Raw genomic sequence first — 16,425 nt, 5'->3', positions numbered from 1 at the left:
GTATAACGGAGTACGTGTGCAGACAATTGTGTGCAGGAAAACGGCCAGCTTATTTTCTCCATAATTCCTCTAATAATCACCACTAAAACCTGTTCCACCTACTTACGTACTATTTTATAAGCATTTTACCTTTTTCCTTATAAAAAAAGCCCTTTGGTATTTGCCACAGGAACTTCGATTCTGGTTCAAAAATCACCTTTTTTTTTTACTTTTATTAAGGAGATTATCACTGTTTTTAGATTTTTCTCATGAACTCCTTAATTTAAAATGCTCACCGTCCAGCAAATCAACAGTTTCCGAACATATTTCATTGTGCTGGTAGCTGGTCTCTTCTGTTCAGTGGCATACCTTTCGTACCTGCAAACCACTGAACCCAATAGTCCGGCAGCATTGCGGACTTCTCCCCAGCAGACTGAAGACCCTCAAATTATTTTTCAAAGCCCTCCATCACAAAAACACATATCTGAATATGCTACCGGTGACCCAGAGATTGACCGCTCACGAGGAAGAATTCTTTATATGGAAGCACGTTCCATTCTCAACGCTCTCCCAGATGCGACAAATCCAGATAATATCGGCCGCTATTACAGGCCTCGTCGTTCGATATGGAGTCTTTTTCTTGATGGCGGTGTTCAATCTATATGTAATACTCTACTTTTTCCAATTCCAGAGTCGCCACGAACACGATTATGTGCAAGGCTGTCGTTTGACAATTCAATTCAAACAAATTCACCAGAGGTGTTGTCAACTCCGTCAAAAACATCATCGGCACCTCCACCAATCTTCAGAAATACAAAAACCTTTTTATCACAGGACCGCCTTGCAAAACTCAAAACACTTGAATCAAAAAAGCTCGAGCTTAAACGAGCATTTGAACTTTTAGCTGATGCTAGCTCTCTTGGAGACAACGATGCCACTTATACAAGAGCTGAGCTCTATTTTTATGGCAATTACACCCATCCACAAGACTTTTACGAGTCTCTTCGACTATACAAACAAGTTGCTCAGAAAACAGGCAACTCTTCAGCTCAATTCATGATTGGTGTTATGTACTCCACGGGTATGTTTGGAAGTACTCCTCAGGACCAAGCTAGAGCAAATTTATACTATACCTTTGCAGCAAGAAACGGTGATTACAGAGCCAAGATGGCTATGGCTTATCGTCACTACCATGGCATTTCCACTCCTAAAAATGCTAAACTGGCTGCAGAAATATACAAGGAAACAGCAACAACTGCTTATAAATATGCTATTGATGGTCCTCCTGGTGGCAGACATTTATCTCAATATGGCTGGCTTCTTTCAGACAAGGACGGTGGAATTTTTGGTGAGGGTGCAAGTAGGGTTTCTCCTGTTCGTCATTATCCCCTCCTTCCATCTTCCTCAACGCAATCCTTTGACATGGCTGTTCGCTATCTCAATTATCTATCTTTACTTGATGACACTGCCGCGCCTGCATACTATGCTCTAGCGCGTCTTTATTATGATGGTGATATTGTTGTTGATCCTGATTATAAAACAGCTGGCGAATATGCCAGTGAATGTATTAGGGAGTCTCAAGCTAGTGATGCTCATAAACGAACAGAAGGTGCCTGCTTAGGATTTTTAGGATTTCGCTATCTTCGTGGTGAAGGGATTGACAAAAATTACGATTTTGCTAAACAACTTTTTGAAATTGGCATTGAAGCAGAGGATGAACTTTCAGCTACTGGGCTAGGCCTCATGTACTGGAAAGGTATCGGTGTCGAACGTGACGAAAAGAAAGCAATTGAATTATTTAAGAAGGCAGATAATAACGGAGCTGCTCATCTTTACCTAGGCGAAATTCTTTTGGGACAAGGTGATATAAATGCAGCTTATATGCAGTTTGATAAAGCAGTTAAACGAAGCAATACTTTTGCAATTTATCACATCGGAATGCTTCTTTCAAGTGGAGCACGCAAAAAAGACTCGAAGGCGCAATATTTTCAAATCGTTTCAGATCCTGTTCCTTACTTTCAAATTGTCTCTGAAAGAATTCATGAATTCCATAGTCCTTTACGCTGGGCTCACAAACAATATTCTGAAGGTGACTTTGGTTCAGCCCTACTTGGTTTCTTGATTGCTGCTGAAGAAGGATACAGTGAAGCTCAAATTAATACCGCTTATATGCTTGATGACCAGAGAAATATTTTAGATATTCAGCGCATTCTTTCCTTCTTTTCTATTAAAAAGAATCACAATGAATTTTCTGTACGACCTCTAAATCCACTCCACAAAAAAGCTATTCAAGGCGAGCATTGTGATTTTGGCCAGTTCATTTATAGAGATCCTTCAGACTACGCAACGTGGATACGCGAGCGTGATCTCTTGTCTTTTACTTACTGGTCTCGTCTCGCCAATGATTATAACGTTGATGCTATTGTCAAGGTTGGTGATTATTTCCTTAATGGTATTGGCGTCAAACCTAATCCTTCAAAAGCGGCTTCCCAGTATCAAGTTGCAGCTGAGTACTTCAGCGCTATTGCAAGATGGAATCTTGGCTGGATGTATGAAAATGGTATTGGTGTTGAGCAAGATTTTCATCTTGCAAAAAGATATTATGACAATGCTGCACTGGTCAATCGGGACGCATATTTTCCTGTTACTATTTCACTTTTTAAACTACGAACTCGCAGCTATTGGAATTCATGGCGAAGAAATCCAACAGATCATCGCCATAATACATTTAATGAGCCCATTTCTAGTGACGAAAAAGATATTTTGGATAAAGTAGAAGGTGAGCCTTCAGAACAAGGTGAAAAACCCAAAAGTTTTATTGAGGCCATAAAATTATTTTGGAAGAAATGGAATGAGCGTGGTGGTTTTAACCCTGAATTAGAAGATGATGAAGATGATGAAGAAGAGGTTCTTGAAACATTTGTGGATGCAGTCGATGCAGTTGAGTTCATTGACAAGTATCTAATTCTTATTCTAACATTTCTTATTTTCAGCTACATGTTTCGCCAATGGCAAAATCGAGGAGGTAATATTCAAGGTATCCGGGAAAGAATAAGACAAATCCGGGATTTACGCAACAGACTTGGATTGGGCCAGAACCCAAACCCAAATGGAAATCAAAATGGGAATGAGAACGGAAATATAAATGGGAATGGAAATAGAAATGGGAATGGAAATAGAAATGGGAATGGAAATGGGGATGGAAATGGGGATGGAAATGGGGATGAAAATGGGAATGAAAATGGGAATGAAAATGGAAATGGAAATGAAAATGGAAATGAAAATGCGAACCCCAATCACATTCATGAACGGGCTCATACTCAAGAACCTGTGGACCCTCTAACGCTCCATCAAAATCAAAATCAAAATCAAAATCAATACCAAGAGCCTCACCAGCCACATCTCGATGGACAGCCCCAATTGCAATCTCAAGTGCAGATTCAGGTGCAGTCACACATACAGCCTCCGACACAGGCCCAGCAAAATATTGCACCGCATGATACTCCAGATGACCAAGCAGAGGAAAACGAAAATCTGCAACAGTAAAATGACATGTTTTTAGATATCTTTTGTAGCACTTATATTTGGTTTAAATTATTTTAGATGTATAATAAAAATTCCAAAATAATCACAGTTAATGATACAGTATTTTTACTCTAATTGTTCTATGAAGTAGATGGTGGTATGTTTCGTTGCTGTTGCATTCTTCTATTTACAAACTCAATAACTTGAGAATTTCCTTCTTTTGTGACAAAGAACTTTGACATTTTTGCATTCTGCCAAACCACGACACCGAGCTGGTTAGCGTAATTAACAATAGTATTGTACTCGTTGAAGTCTGAAAAGTTTGTAAAAAGGTATCCTTCTGTAGCTCTGATGCGATCCATTTCAATCTGCCAGAGTTTGATTTGATCAACAATAGTAGGAGGAAGAACTGGCTCGTTTTTTGCCATTTGCGGGTGTGCGTGAACCGTCAAGTACTGAATAATTTGATCAGCCTTAATACCGTTCATGAATGCTGAACGCACACTTTCACGCGTAATGTTGCCTGCAACCATATTGGCAAAACGACTTTTTAGATGCACAAATAAATTTAAAACGGCAATTTGCAGTGGAGAATTGGTGTATGCATAAAGTCTAAAGTTAGTTTCAATAATGATAAAACCAGATGAAACGGAGCTAAAAGTTGTCAACGAACTATCTGTGTCAGCAGTTCCTGGTCGAGATGTACTACTTGACGAGGCAGAAGTTACTGATGATCTTGATTCTCCTGAAGCAGCAGAAATAGCAACCTCCATAGATTTGGAAGCCGATCGAATGGCTGAAGCGTCCGATGTCAATGTTGTAGCCAGCCTAGTAGGGTAAAACCGTCGAGATGATGACTTGCGTTGATAAACAATACCATATTCTCGCAGATCCTCCAGCATCTGTGTTTGTGTAGCACTCAAGCTAGCCGATGAATAATCTCTTCCAAGTTCTAATGAACCCAGCATAAATATAAAGTTCAGAACATCGACGTGATCCATATGTAGTTTGTCTGACATACTGAGATACTGAAGAAGAAGAGTCCAAATTTGTGCATTTATATCTTGCAGAAGAAATTGAAATCCGACATTAGTAATTTTCATATTTTCAAGCTCAGTACCATCCATAAGTCCACTGTGTTTTAGCAGCAGTAAAACACCTTCTGGCAAACCTGATGTGTCTGTCCCGACCATATAATGAAGGATGGCTTCCCATTTTTGCTGCGCTCGTTGGTCCAAGAACGCAATATCAACCTTGTGTCGATCTTCAGTTTCACATGGTACCCCAAATGAACTTGTTCCATTACTTCCTGTCAATGCGTTTTTAAAATTTTGTCTTAGTGTTGGATTTAGGGTGAGCATTTGATGTCGTTCCTTCACCACATGAAGACCTTTTAATTTTTTTAGTGCCTCGCCTTGTATTCTCTGGCTTTGATTGTTTACTAATGTATCTACAAATTCCACTGGGAGAGGTTCATCTCGATACAGCATGGACAAAACTATTGTTTTTGCCAGCTTAGGCAGTAATCTGAAGATAGCTAAACATGTTGCGGGGGATTGAAACAGTCGTGTGAGTACAGCCTCGGGAAGACGCTCGAGGTAATCATTGACACTAGAATTCAGCTCCAACATTAAATGATTCTGTTTATATAAAATCAAGTTTATCAAGAACTATATTGAATCCGTGGGTATTGAAAAATGAGTGTGAATAGATTAGAGAAGAAAAATCCACAAAGTCATGAAATATGACAAAAAAAAGGCAAGACTTCAATTGTTCTGAGAACTACAGTATTATTGCGTAATATTGAAACCATACGAACCCGGTTCATGTGCTTAGTCAGTTTTTATTTTTCATTCTTAACACGTCCACAACACCCTTTTTCATATTTTTTACTTTTTCAAAGGGCATTGCACAACATTGAAAATACTACTGTAGCTCCCTTTTACATTGGGATCATTTATTAATTTTCTAATACCAGCAGTCATCAATATCTATAGTATTTATTTTCTTTAATCTCACAAAAATATATTCACAATGGTACGTGATTTTGTTGTTTCATAAGAAAACTTGCTAATATCTTTTTAAAGGTGTCAATTCGAAATGCGCACAATGATTTAATTGTAAGTACTATTATGCTAATGCGAAAATAAAATTGATTTTTAACAAAAAGTTTAGCATGATGCTGTTCTTGATTACTACGGCAAACGTCTTGCAACTGCTTCTTCTGACAAGACAATCAAGATTTTTGAAATTGACGGGGAGAATCAAAAACTTGTTGACACTTTAAAGAAGCACGAAGGCCCTGTTTGGCAAGTCAGCTGGGCTCACCCTAAGTTTGGTGTTATTCTAGCTAGTGCTTCTTATGATGGTAAAGTTCTGATTTGGCGTGAAGAAAACAGACATTGGAACAATATTCACCAGCACGCTGTCCACAAGGCATCTGTAAACTCCATCTCTTGGGCCCCACAAGAATATGGCGCCTTGTTATTATGCGCTTCATCCGATGGCTTTATTTCAGTCGTTGAATTCAAGGATGAAGGAAAGTACGACCACATCATTGTTTCTGCTCACAGCTTTGGTGTCAATGCTGTTTCTTGGGCACCCCCAAGCGTTTCTGGATCTCTCGTTCAATCTAGCGGCCAACAACAGACTCAAGAGTCACGACGGTTTGTCAGTGGTGGTTCTGACAACAGTGTCAAGATTTGGAAGTTTGATCCTGCTTCGAACACTTATGTTGTCGAGACTACTTTGACTGGCCATACCGATTGGGTCCGCGACGTGGCCTGGTCGCCCTCTGTTTTGTCAAAGTCATACATTGCTTCTGCTTCCCAAGATAAGACTGTTATTATTTGGACTCAGGAGGGCGATGGTCCATGGACCATGAAACTCCTCAGAAGTGAAAAGTTCCCTGATGTTGTCTGGAGAGTCAGCTGGTCTCTTTCTGGAAACGTTCTTGCTGTCAGTGGAGGCGATAACAAGGTTACTCTGTGGAAGGAAAACTTGAAGGGTGAATGGGAATCTGCTGGCGTTATTGACGAATAAACAACTTTTTTTGAGCCAGTGACAATACCTGGGAATATTTAAAATATGAAATCTAAATATATGATTCTGTCTAAATTGTATTATTTATTATTTAAAGATTGTTCACAACATATTTAACAATCTGCTCAATATCTTTGGATGCAGCTTTTCCAGCTTCTAAAACTTCTTCGTGGCTGGCAATGCCATCATCCATTTTCTTTTCAGGAAGTTTTTCTTTTCCACTAGGAGGTCTGTCAATGACTGCAACATTTGTAACCAGACTCATTGCCAGTGTTCTCAGACCTCCATGTCTAGCAACAATAATTTCAGGGACAGTACTCATACCAACAACATCAGCGCCAATTGTTTGTAAGTATCTGCATTCAGCGCGAGTCTCAAACGTAGGACCAGACACAAAAGCATAGGTTCCTTCATGAATGGATCGAGAAATTTCAAGGGACTCTGCACCTTGGTAAACCAAAAATCTCAAATCATGGTCGTAAGCGTCGCTCAAAGGCTGGAATCTTGTTCCAAATCGTTCATCATTGTGACCCTTTAATGGGTGAAGACCAGCCAATCCAGGAATATTAATGTGCTAAAATAATTAGTTTTGTGCTAATATTAATGTAGAATTACTTACATCATCGATTACCATGATATCTCCAATGGAAAATGATTGATTAAGACCTCCAGCAGCATTGGTAGCTTAACAATGAGTTAAAAAAATATTGCTTAAGTTTTTTTTTTGGGCATAAAACCGATTACACATACCAATAAGAACAGAAACACCAAGAACAGTAAAAACACGGACCGGAAACACAGTATCTTTAATATCATAACCCTCATATGAACTAAATTGCAATTAGTGTAATTTCAGTGAGAAGATTATTTTTACTTACTGAAATCTGCCAACCATGCAGATTACGGGAATTTTATTTGATCCAATATAGCCCAAAATTAATTTTCCAGCGTGTCCCTGAACTAAATTTTCTATGTAAGAATATGTACATAAATAATTTTCATTCATGATCATACCTGTTGATTTCATGAACCCTGGAATTTCTCCATATGGAATTTCCACTTTACTATCGGGGTGAAGAATATTGGCAATGCCACCTAGGCCAGTGCCGCAAATGATAGCAACTTTAGGGGTAGTAAAGTTTTCGGGATACTTGCTGACAATGAAATCAGCCCCCTTTTTAGCATTTTCGTAAATTTCAGTCATAGCTAATGATAAATAGGTTTGTATTAAATATTAAAATGGTTTGAGGATGAAAGAAAAAGAGAAATATTATCGTTGATTTTTCTTATCAACTCAGAGATCCAAGTGTTCATTGAGAGGGAAGTTGAACGTTGGTGACCTAGCACTTACATGTGTCAAGTTAATACCTATATGGATTAAGTCTTAAAGTATTAGTTACCAGTTAGTCAGCATATGACAAATATTAGCTGGAAATTTTTTTTTTCTCACCATCAATACTTTTTTTTTTTGGGTTCCTCTAGAAGCTTCACAACTGTTATTTTTGGCTACTGTAAAATCACTTTAGTTCCATTTGTCGTCTAAACAGACTTCGGGTGACATTAGACAAGATGCCTGCTTTAAATGATGTAAGTTTTATTTCATATTAGTTTTTTAGTTTTTCATTCTGACAGAAGCTTTATAGGATCACAAACAGGATCATGATCATGACCTTTCGAACACTGGAAGTGACCAGGCCTTTAACCAGCTTCTTCAGCCTATGTATATGGGTAAGGAGCTTACTGATAAAATTGATACAGCAAGAGATAAATGGAACCTCCTTCCTGCATTTTTGAAAGTTAAGGGTCTTGTTAAACAACACTTAGATTCATTCAATTACTTTGTTGATGTCGACATAAAAAAAATTATCAAGGCTAATGAAAGGGTTGTTAGTGATGTCGACCCTCAGTTTTACCTTGTTTATAAAGATATACGCGTCGGCAGACCTCAGCGTCAAGAAGAAGCTGCCCGCGATGACATTTTTACACCCCATGAATGTCGATTACGTGATTTAACTTACGCTGCACCAATCTTTGTTGATGTTGAGTACACACGCGGCAACAAAATTATAATTAACAGAGGTCTTGAGCTCGCCAGAATGCCTATCATGCTTCGAAGTTCTAAATGTGTTTTGTACGAAAAAGACGAAATGCAAATGGCAGACATGAAGGAATGCCCTTTGGATCCGGGCGGATACTTTATTGTTAACGGTACTGAGAAAGTCATTCTCATTCAGGAGCAGCTTAGTAAAAATCGTATTATTGTTGAAGCTGACGAAAAGAAGGGAATTGTGCAAGCATCTGTCACTTCTTCCACTCATGAGCGAAAATCTAAAACTTATGTTCTTACAAAGAACGACAAAATTTACTTGAAACATAACTCTATCAGTGAAGATGTGCCAATTGTCATTATGCTTAAGGCAGCTGGAATTGTCAGTGACCAAGAAATTTTGCAGCTTGTTTGTGGTTCTAACCCAAAATACCAAGATCTTTTTGCTATTAATTTTGAAGAGGCTACACGCTACGGCGTCTATACTCAGCATCAGGCATTGGAATACCTCGGAACTAAGATTAGAACAGTTAGAAGACTCTCTGCCCAAAAGCTCACACCAATTCAGGAGGGTATTGAGGCTATTGCAACTACAATTATTGCACACATCAATGTTGATGGTCTTGATTTCCGTGAAAAGGCCGTTTACATGGCAATCATGACAAGACGTGTTGTTCAAACAATGGACAACCCTAAGATGGTTGATGATAGAGATTATGTTGGTAACAAGCGTCTTGAATTGGCTGGACAGCTTATGTCTTTGTTATTTGAAGATTTGTTCAAAACCCTTAACTCATCTTTCAAGGAGCTTATGGACAAGACATTACGAAAACGTAACTTGGCTTCTGAATTTGATGCTGTACAGCACATTGTTTCTCATGGTCGTTTTATTACCTCTGGGTTAAATCGTGCTATTTCTACGGGTAACTGGTCGCTAAAACGTTTTAAGATGGAACGTGCTGGTGTTACCCATGTTCTAAGTAGACTTTCTTACATTTCTGCCCTTGGTATGATGACTCGTATTTCGTCGCAATTTGAGAAATCACGCAAAGTCTCTGGTCCCAGAGCTCTACAACCATCACAATTTGGTATGCTGTGTACTTCTGATACACCAGAAGGTGAAGCCTGTGGTCTTGTCAAGAATTTGGCATTAATGACGCATATCACAACGGATGATGACGAAGAACCTATCAAGCAATTGTCTTTTGTTCTCGGTGCCGAAGACATTTCAGTTATCGGTGGTTTGGAGTTACACTTGCCTGGTGTTTATGGTATCTACATTAACGGTACCATCATTGGTGTGACTCGATTCCCACTGAAGTTCATTAGCAATTTCCGATACATGCGCCGCCGAGGCAAGGTTTCGGAGTTCATTAGCATTTACTGTAACCATCATCACAACGCTGTGCACATTGCCACTGATGGTGGGCGCATTTGCCGACCTTTGATTATTGTTGAAAACAAAAAGTCCAAAGTGACGGCAGAGCACTTATACAAACTCAAGACTGGCCAGATGGTTTTTGACGATTTCCTTCGGCTGGGTATTGTTGAGTACCTGGATTGTAACGAAGAAAACGATAGTTACATTGCCATTTACGAGAAGGATATCATTTATGAAACCACCCACCTTGAAATTGAGCCATTTACTGTTTTGGGTGCTGTTGCAGGTCTTATTCCTTATCCTCACCACAATCAATCTCCCAGAAACACATATCAATGTGCCATGGGTAAGCAGGCCATTGGATCTATTGCATATAATCAGCTCAACCGTATTGATACGCTGCTATACTTTATGGTATACCCACAGCAACCAATGGTCAAGTCTCGAACAATCGAGCTTATTAATTACGACAGACTGCCTGCAGGCCAAAATGCCGTTGTTGCTGTCATGTCATACTCTGGTTACGATATTGAAGATGCTCTTGTCATTAACAAGGGTTCTTTAGATCGTGGATTTGGCCGTTGTCAAGTGATGAAGAAGAACACAACGGTACTGCGTCGTTATGCCCGTGTTGCCGACCGATTGAACGGTATCAACTATGAGCAGGTCCACAAAAACCAGACCCCTGTTCCTATTCCACAGCATAGTGAGCTCGATGTGGATGGCCTTGTTCAGGTTGGTGTCAAGGTTGAAAGCGGCAAGGTTTACATTAACAAGGCTGTGCCTATAGATACTGGTGATAACCCAACAGCTGTGATTAATGGCAGTACGACTACAGAGTACCGTGAAACTCCTGTTGTTTACAAGGGTCCTGAGGGCAGCTATATCGACAAGGTTATGTTGTCATCATCAGAAAGTGAAGAACCCATCATTAAGGTGTTGTTGCGTCAAACGCGACGACCGGAACTTGGCGATAAATTTTCGTCGCGCCACGGACAGAAGGGTGTTTGTGGTATTATTGTACAACAGGAGGACATGCCTTTCAATGATCAAGGTATTAATCCCGACATTATCATGAACCCGCACGGTTTCCCGTCACGTATGACTGTCGGTAAGATGATTGAACTTGTGTCGGGTAAGGCTGGTGTATTAGATGGTTCACTGCAGTATGGTACATGTTTTGGCGGTTCCAAGTTGGAAGACATGTCACGAATCCTTGTGGATAAGGGATTCAATTATTCCGGCAAGGATATGTTGTATAGCGGTATTACTGGTGAGTGCTTGCAGGCATACATTTTCTTTGGTCCCATTTATTACCAGAAGCTGAAGCACATGGTTATGGACAAGATGCATGCGCGTGCCCGTGGTCCTCGCACAACTTTGACACGACAACCCACAGAAGGTCGTTCACGCGATGGTGGTTTGCGTTTAGGAGAAATGGAGCGTGACTGTGTTATTGCATATGGTGCTTCCCAACTGCTGCTTGAGCGTTTGATGATCTCATCCGATGCATTTGAAGTGGACGTTTGTCAGAAGTGCGGTTTGATGGGATACCAAGGCTGGTGCCCGACATGCCAGGTGACTGAAGGTGTTGTGAAGATGACAATTCCTTATGCAGCAAAGTTGCTATTCCAAGAGCTTATTTCCATGAACATTGCTCCGCGATTGAAGTTGGGTGAGGTCTTTTAAAAGAAGTGGGGTTTTTGTTTAAGAGAAAAGATAACGAAAAAAAAAAAAAAGAAAAAAAAAACATAGTCAATTAAGTTTTAAGTTTTAAGTTTTAAGTTATAAATTTTGATTGTATAGTAAATAGATTACATGTAATTTATCAGCATTTGAACCTATATTATGTAATTTTGAACGGTTGCTGAATCAAGCAAACCACCAAAACTTTTGCCATCGCCATCATGGATCTCTCGTTTTCCACTAAGGTAAAATTTTCTGTTTTTTGTCATTGCGGGTTTTTACATTCCAGATTCTTCTTTTGTTTCCTTATCATTTAATCATATTTATAATAACTGGAGTTATATTTTGACTAACATTTAATCTTTTATTTACCCCCCCCTTCCCCCTTTTTTTTTTTCAAATATATATATATTTATTTATTTATTTCGTTCATTCCCCTTTTTTGGCATTTCACTCGTTTCTCAAATAGGTATTTCTCCTAGGAACCATTGTCCGACAGTTCATGCAAAATTTCAAGTTTTTATTCATATATTCTATATACACCTGAGCAAATAATTTTTTCTTCTTCTTTTTTTCTTGGACATCATAACTGTTTGTTTACTTCTTTTTTTTCCCATAGGCACTATTAAAATATAGCATTTGAATCTGAAAAAAAAAAAAAAACGATTCTAATATGAAGCTTTCTGGGAACACTGCTTCCCCAAGAACAACCAGTCCAGACTCCATAAGGCGACTTGTGCCTTCCAACTCTGCCTCATCCTCTAATCAACCCGGGAGTAGTAGTATTAATAACAATGATACAACAGTAGCAGCTTCTTCAATTTCTACTTTTAATCCTCGTTCGTCATTGACGTTGACAAGACATCCTACGGCTACCTCCGAATATTCATTTACGACATCTGAAGACCAATATGAGTCGGAAGACTATGACAATGACGATTTACAATCTAGTGATGCTTCGTCGATCCATATTTCTCAAGGTCGCAAAAAGCGCTTCAGCAGCATATCGCGCGATGATCGTGGGTCGTTTGGGTCAAGCAACAGTATCGCTTCTGGATCGCAGCAGCAGCAGCAGCAGCAACAACAACAACAACAACAACAACAGCCTCAAGGATGGGGAGCAGCACGGCCAAAACCTTTTGTTACGCCAAAGTACCCTAAAAGTAAAACATTTGAGTCTACAGGCCCTAAAAGCCCTTCCAGTGCATCATCTCTTTCTACAACGCCGACACCAAATGATCCGGGACTTTCAGCACTTTACGGAAAAAATAAAAGCATTCGCCGAAATTCTTCACTGACGGCACCGTCGTCGTCATCAATGGTGAGGCAGCAGCAGCAACAACAACAACAACAACAACAAGCACCGTTAGTTAGTAACTCTTCTTCAGGGGCTGTTGGTGGACTGGAATCACCAAACGCATCTGATGCTACTATTAGCGGCGTCAGCCGGGCTAGTGCTTCGACAGTTGTCAATACAGCTGCCCCTGGAACTCAAGGGACCTCTACACCTCAACCACAAACCCCCGTGGCACCACCTTCGACTCCTCTGCCGGCTGCATCGACCTTGTCAAAGCCTTCGTTACCGCCACCATTGCTTTCGCATTTGTCACAAAACTCTGTTTCGACGACTTCTTCGGATTATTCTACGCTTAAGAAGGAAAAAAAGGCTGAATGCAATACAATGACAGTGGAAACTGAAACGGTTTCTGCTGTCCCACTTTTGGCAGTGGCAACAACAAGTGTCAATCCTAGTGGGTCGAGCATTAAGCTTAAAAGAAATTCCGATGGAACTCATGGGAAAAGTTCTAGTCGAACAAAGAAAAAACGAACTCCACGACCTGGTAATCACGGAACCACTAAAGCTGATTTTTTTGCAGCAAAAATTGCGAACGCAGTTGACGAAGTACAATCATCGGATTCAGATGAGACTTTTGTTTATGAATCAAATCCAACAGAGCGTCATCGTGGAACTCAATATTCTACAGTGACTAGTGTTAGTGGAGGCGGTAGTGGAGGAGGTGGCGGCGGTACTAGTGCTGCTGCCAATGGCAGCATTAATAGCAGTTATGGAGTTCCCATGACGGTAGCCGGTAGCAGCAATCAAAGCACAAGTACCACTACGAGTAATGGATCTGGACCATCTGGGTCCGGAACAATGGGACCTTCTTTGGCTACCGGGACACCATCTACAGGTGCTGCTGCCACGGTGGCAACACCCCAGGTTCCCTCATTATCTAACATTCCGTCATTGTCATCTCTATACAGTGTGGCCAGTGGCGCCACAACACCCAACTCGGCATCAAATAATACATCTAATGGGGGCGGCAGCAATGGTAGCACAAACACCAGCATGGCAAGCAGTGTTAGCAATGGTAGCACGGCGGGGACAGGATCCAGTAGTATGGCTATGGCTATGGCGATGCCTATGAGCTCTAGCGGTAGTAATTCTGCATCTACTCCTCCTTCCACGGTTTCTAACGGGCATTCATACCACACTCATCACCACCACGGCAATCACCACGGGCTGGCACCGGCAGGCCCGTCGGTTGGTGCTGGGGCTGGCACTCAAGTTGATTCTTACCAAGCAATGATGTCGAGTTCACGGCGAAATAACATGACACAAAAGCAATATCAGCAACAGTTGTATAATTTGCAGCAAGCTCAACAGTCTCAGGTTCAACAAGCTCAATTACAGTCGCAACAGCAGCAATCACAAGCTCAGGCTCAATTGTTACAGTTACAACAAGCACAACAAATGCTTCTTCAGCACCAGTTGAGCGGACTGGGAAACCGTGGAGAGACATCTAATTATCCTGGGCAAGCTGGATATTTCCCCTCTATGAAGCAAATTTCGCCTCCGTTAATTATGCAATCTGTGAGCGATGCTTATGGAGGAGCACCAACAGCTGCAACTTTGGCCAATGGTAGCGATAATGTTAGTGCACCTTATACTCCGACAATGGAGGATTCACCAAGCGGTGGGCCTGGAATGCGATTGGATAAAGAGGATTTTTTAACTTTGCGCAAGAAGCCGTCGTATATGCGCACAGTTTCCAATTCTTCTAGCTACCACTCGGAAAGTCCGCGGCGAGTTAATGGTGGTGGTGGTGGAGGAGGAGGAGGAGGAGGAGCGGCTGCAACTGCTGCGGCTGCTGCGGCTGCTGCTGCGGCGGCGGCGGCGCGTGGAGGAGGTCCTTCTCATTCTTCAAGGTATAGTACACGAGGTTTAGCATCACATCACCAGCCATTACTTCAAGGGTCGGGGAAAATGGGTTACGATTCTTTAAATAATGGCGGTAGCAACAATAATGGGAATGCTGGGCCAGGACCAGCGCCAAATATGTCTTCGTACAAGGGGAACTACCATCATCATTATCATCATGTTGGACCGGGTGTGCGCAACAATGGAGGCCCAAGATGGCTTGTTCCATACGATGATGCAGAATTTGCAGGGGAAGATGGATATGACTTTGACGAAAATACGTCTAACGAGGATGATTATTATGATTATTCTGATGTTGGACCATTGCGCAAAGGACTATATGAAGGGGCTGGAGATGGTTCTGGGGGTGGTGGAGGAGAGCTGGGTACTGGTGGAGAATTAGGCACTGGTGGACGTGGTGGTGGAGAACTTGGAGGAGAATTGGGAATTGCTGGGTATGGTAACTCTGTGGGTCGGCGATTGCGGATGCAAGGACCAGGAGGGTATCGGACCTATAGCCCCCATAATTACACTAATCGAGGGTCTCGAGGTTCTGGGTTATGCTCTGGGTGTCGTCGGACAATGTGGGTTTTGCTTGGCTTGTGTGTTTTTTTGGGGATTGGATTTGTTCTTGGATTTGTTTTGGCTTCGTCAAAGCCACTACACCGGGTTGGGCTTGCTAGTGTTTTTGATGTTCTTGTGAGCGATGAAGAGCTTGTCTTTGATGTTGTTGTTCAGGGTGTTAATCCTGGGTATTTGGATATTGAAGTTTATGATTTGGACTTGGATGTATTTGCACGGTCACCCTATGTGAAAGGAGATGATGATGATGATGATGATGATGGTGATGGTGACAATGGCGGAGATGGAAATGGAGGGAAAAGTGGAGATACCAAGAAAGTGATTGTGATTGAAGACAGTTTTGTAGGTATACAAAATTCCAGTGGACCTCCTCGGACGTCTCCAGGAAATGGCAACAATTATGCCATGCTTCTAGGGAACATTGATCATTTTGAGGTGCCATTAGTGTTTGAGGGAAGTGTATTTAACCATGAGTTACAACAAGCTGTTGGTCAATTGCGCCTTGTAAATCCCGGATTTAATTCTACAGTTCCTGAAAAGGGCGGAGGAGGAAACGATGGAGATAATAAGGATAAAAATGGAGGTGATGGTGATGACGATGATGATGACGATGTTGGCAAGGATGTTGGCAAGGATGTTGGCAACAGTAGCAGCATAAGTTACAAACGAAATAAGGCCAATTCTGCCACTACAAAGAAGCATTTTGATTCAGGACAAAAGAGATGGTCTAGAGTCAATGTGCACCCATTTGAATTGATTTTGCGTGGGGTAGTCAGGTACCAATTGGTGCTTGATCGGGTTCCAAGGGTTGCTCCCATTACTAAGGTAGTTCAGATTGATCCTGCTGATAGTGATGGTGATGACAACAATAATAATGATGATGATAATTAGATGTTTTTTTTTATATATTTTTTAAAATTAATTTTTAAGCTTATACAGGTCTTTTATTAAAAAAAAAAAAAAAAAAAAAAAAAAATTTCT

General features: G+C 40.9%; 6 protein-coding genes across 6 annotated transcripts; 4 read left to right on the top strand and 2 right to left on the bottom strand.

Moving 5' to 3' along the window:
• Positions 1-267: 267 nt before the first annotated feature.
• On the top strand, positions 268-3,525 carry SAPINGB_P001010 (uncharacterized protein; the record flags this gene model as incomplete). The annotated part of the gene is made up of 1 exon (XM_031995733.1): positions 268-3,525. One exon carries the CDS (start codon positions 268-270, stop codon positions 3,523-3,525), a length of 3,258 nt encoding a protein of 1,085 aa, XP_031851624.1.
• Positions 3,526-3,644: 119 nt separating this feature from the next.
• SAPINGB_P001009 (uncharacterized protein) lies at positions 3,645-5,135 on the bottom strand (the record flags this gene model as incomplete). Its single annotated transcript, XM_031995732.1, has 1 exon — positions 3,645-5,135. One exon carries the CDS (start codon positions 5,133-5,135, stop codon positions 3,645-3,647), a length of 1,491 nt encoding a protein of 496 aa, XP_031851623.1.
• Positions 5,136-5,538: 403 nt separating this feature from the next.
• Positions 5,539-6,546, top strand: SAPINGB_P001008 (uncharacterized protein; the record flags this gene model as incomplete). Its single annotated transcript, XM_031995731.1, has 3 exons — positions 5,539-5,541; positions 5,592-5,624; positions 5,680-6,546. 3 exons carry the CDS (start codon positions 5,539-5,541, stop codon positions 6,544-6,546), a joined length of 903 nt encoding a protein of 300 aa, XP_031851622.1.
• Positions 6,547-6,637: 91 nt separating this feature from the next.
• SAPINGB_P001007 (uncharacterized protein) lies at positions 6,638-7,750 on the bottom strand (the record flags this gene model as incomplete). Its single annotated transcript, XM_031995730.1, has 5 exons — positions 6,638-7,120; positions 7,166-7,230; positions 7,297-7,376; positions 7,425-7,506; positions 7,561-7,750. 5 exons carry the CDS (start codon positions 7,748-7,750, stop codon positions 6,638-6,640), a joined length of 900 nt encoding a protein of 299 aa, XP_031851621.1.
• Positions 7,751-8,115: 365 nt separating this feature from the next.
• SAPINGB_P001006 (uncharacterized protein) lies at positions 8,116-11,663 on the top strand (the record flags this gene model as incomplete). The annotated part of the gene is made up of 2 exons (XM_031995729.1): positions 8,116-8,133; positions 8,190-11,663. 2 exons carry the CDS (start codon positions 8,116-8,118, stop codon positions 11,661-11,663), a joined length of 3,492 nt encoding a protein of 1,163 aa, XP_031851620.1.
• Positions 11,664-12,333: 670 nt separating this feature from the next.
• SAPINGB_P001005 (uncharacterized protein) lies at positions 12,334-16,335 on the top strand (the record flags this gene model as incomplete). The annotated part of the gene is made up of 1 exon (XM_031995728.1): positions 12,334-16,335. One exon carries the CDS (start codon positions 12,334-12,336, stop codon positions 16,333-16,335), a length of 4,002 nt encoding a protein of 1,333 aa, XP_031851619.1.
• Between the last annotated feature and the right edge of the window lie 90 nt (positions 16,336-16,425).

This window comes from Magnusiomyces paraingens (assembly GCF_902498895.1).
Source record: "Magnusiomyces paraingens strain CBS 517.90 genome assembly, contig: contig1, whole genome shotgun sequence".
Classification (NCBI taxonomy): domain Eukaryota; kingdom Fungi; phylum Ascomycota; class Dipodascomycetes; order Dipodascales; family Dipodascaceae; genus Magnusiomyces; species Magnusiomyces paraingens.
This window is presented reverse-complemented; position numbering and strand designations above follow the sequence as displayed.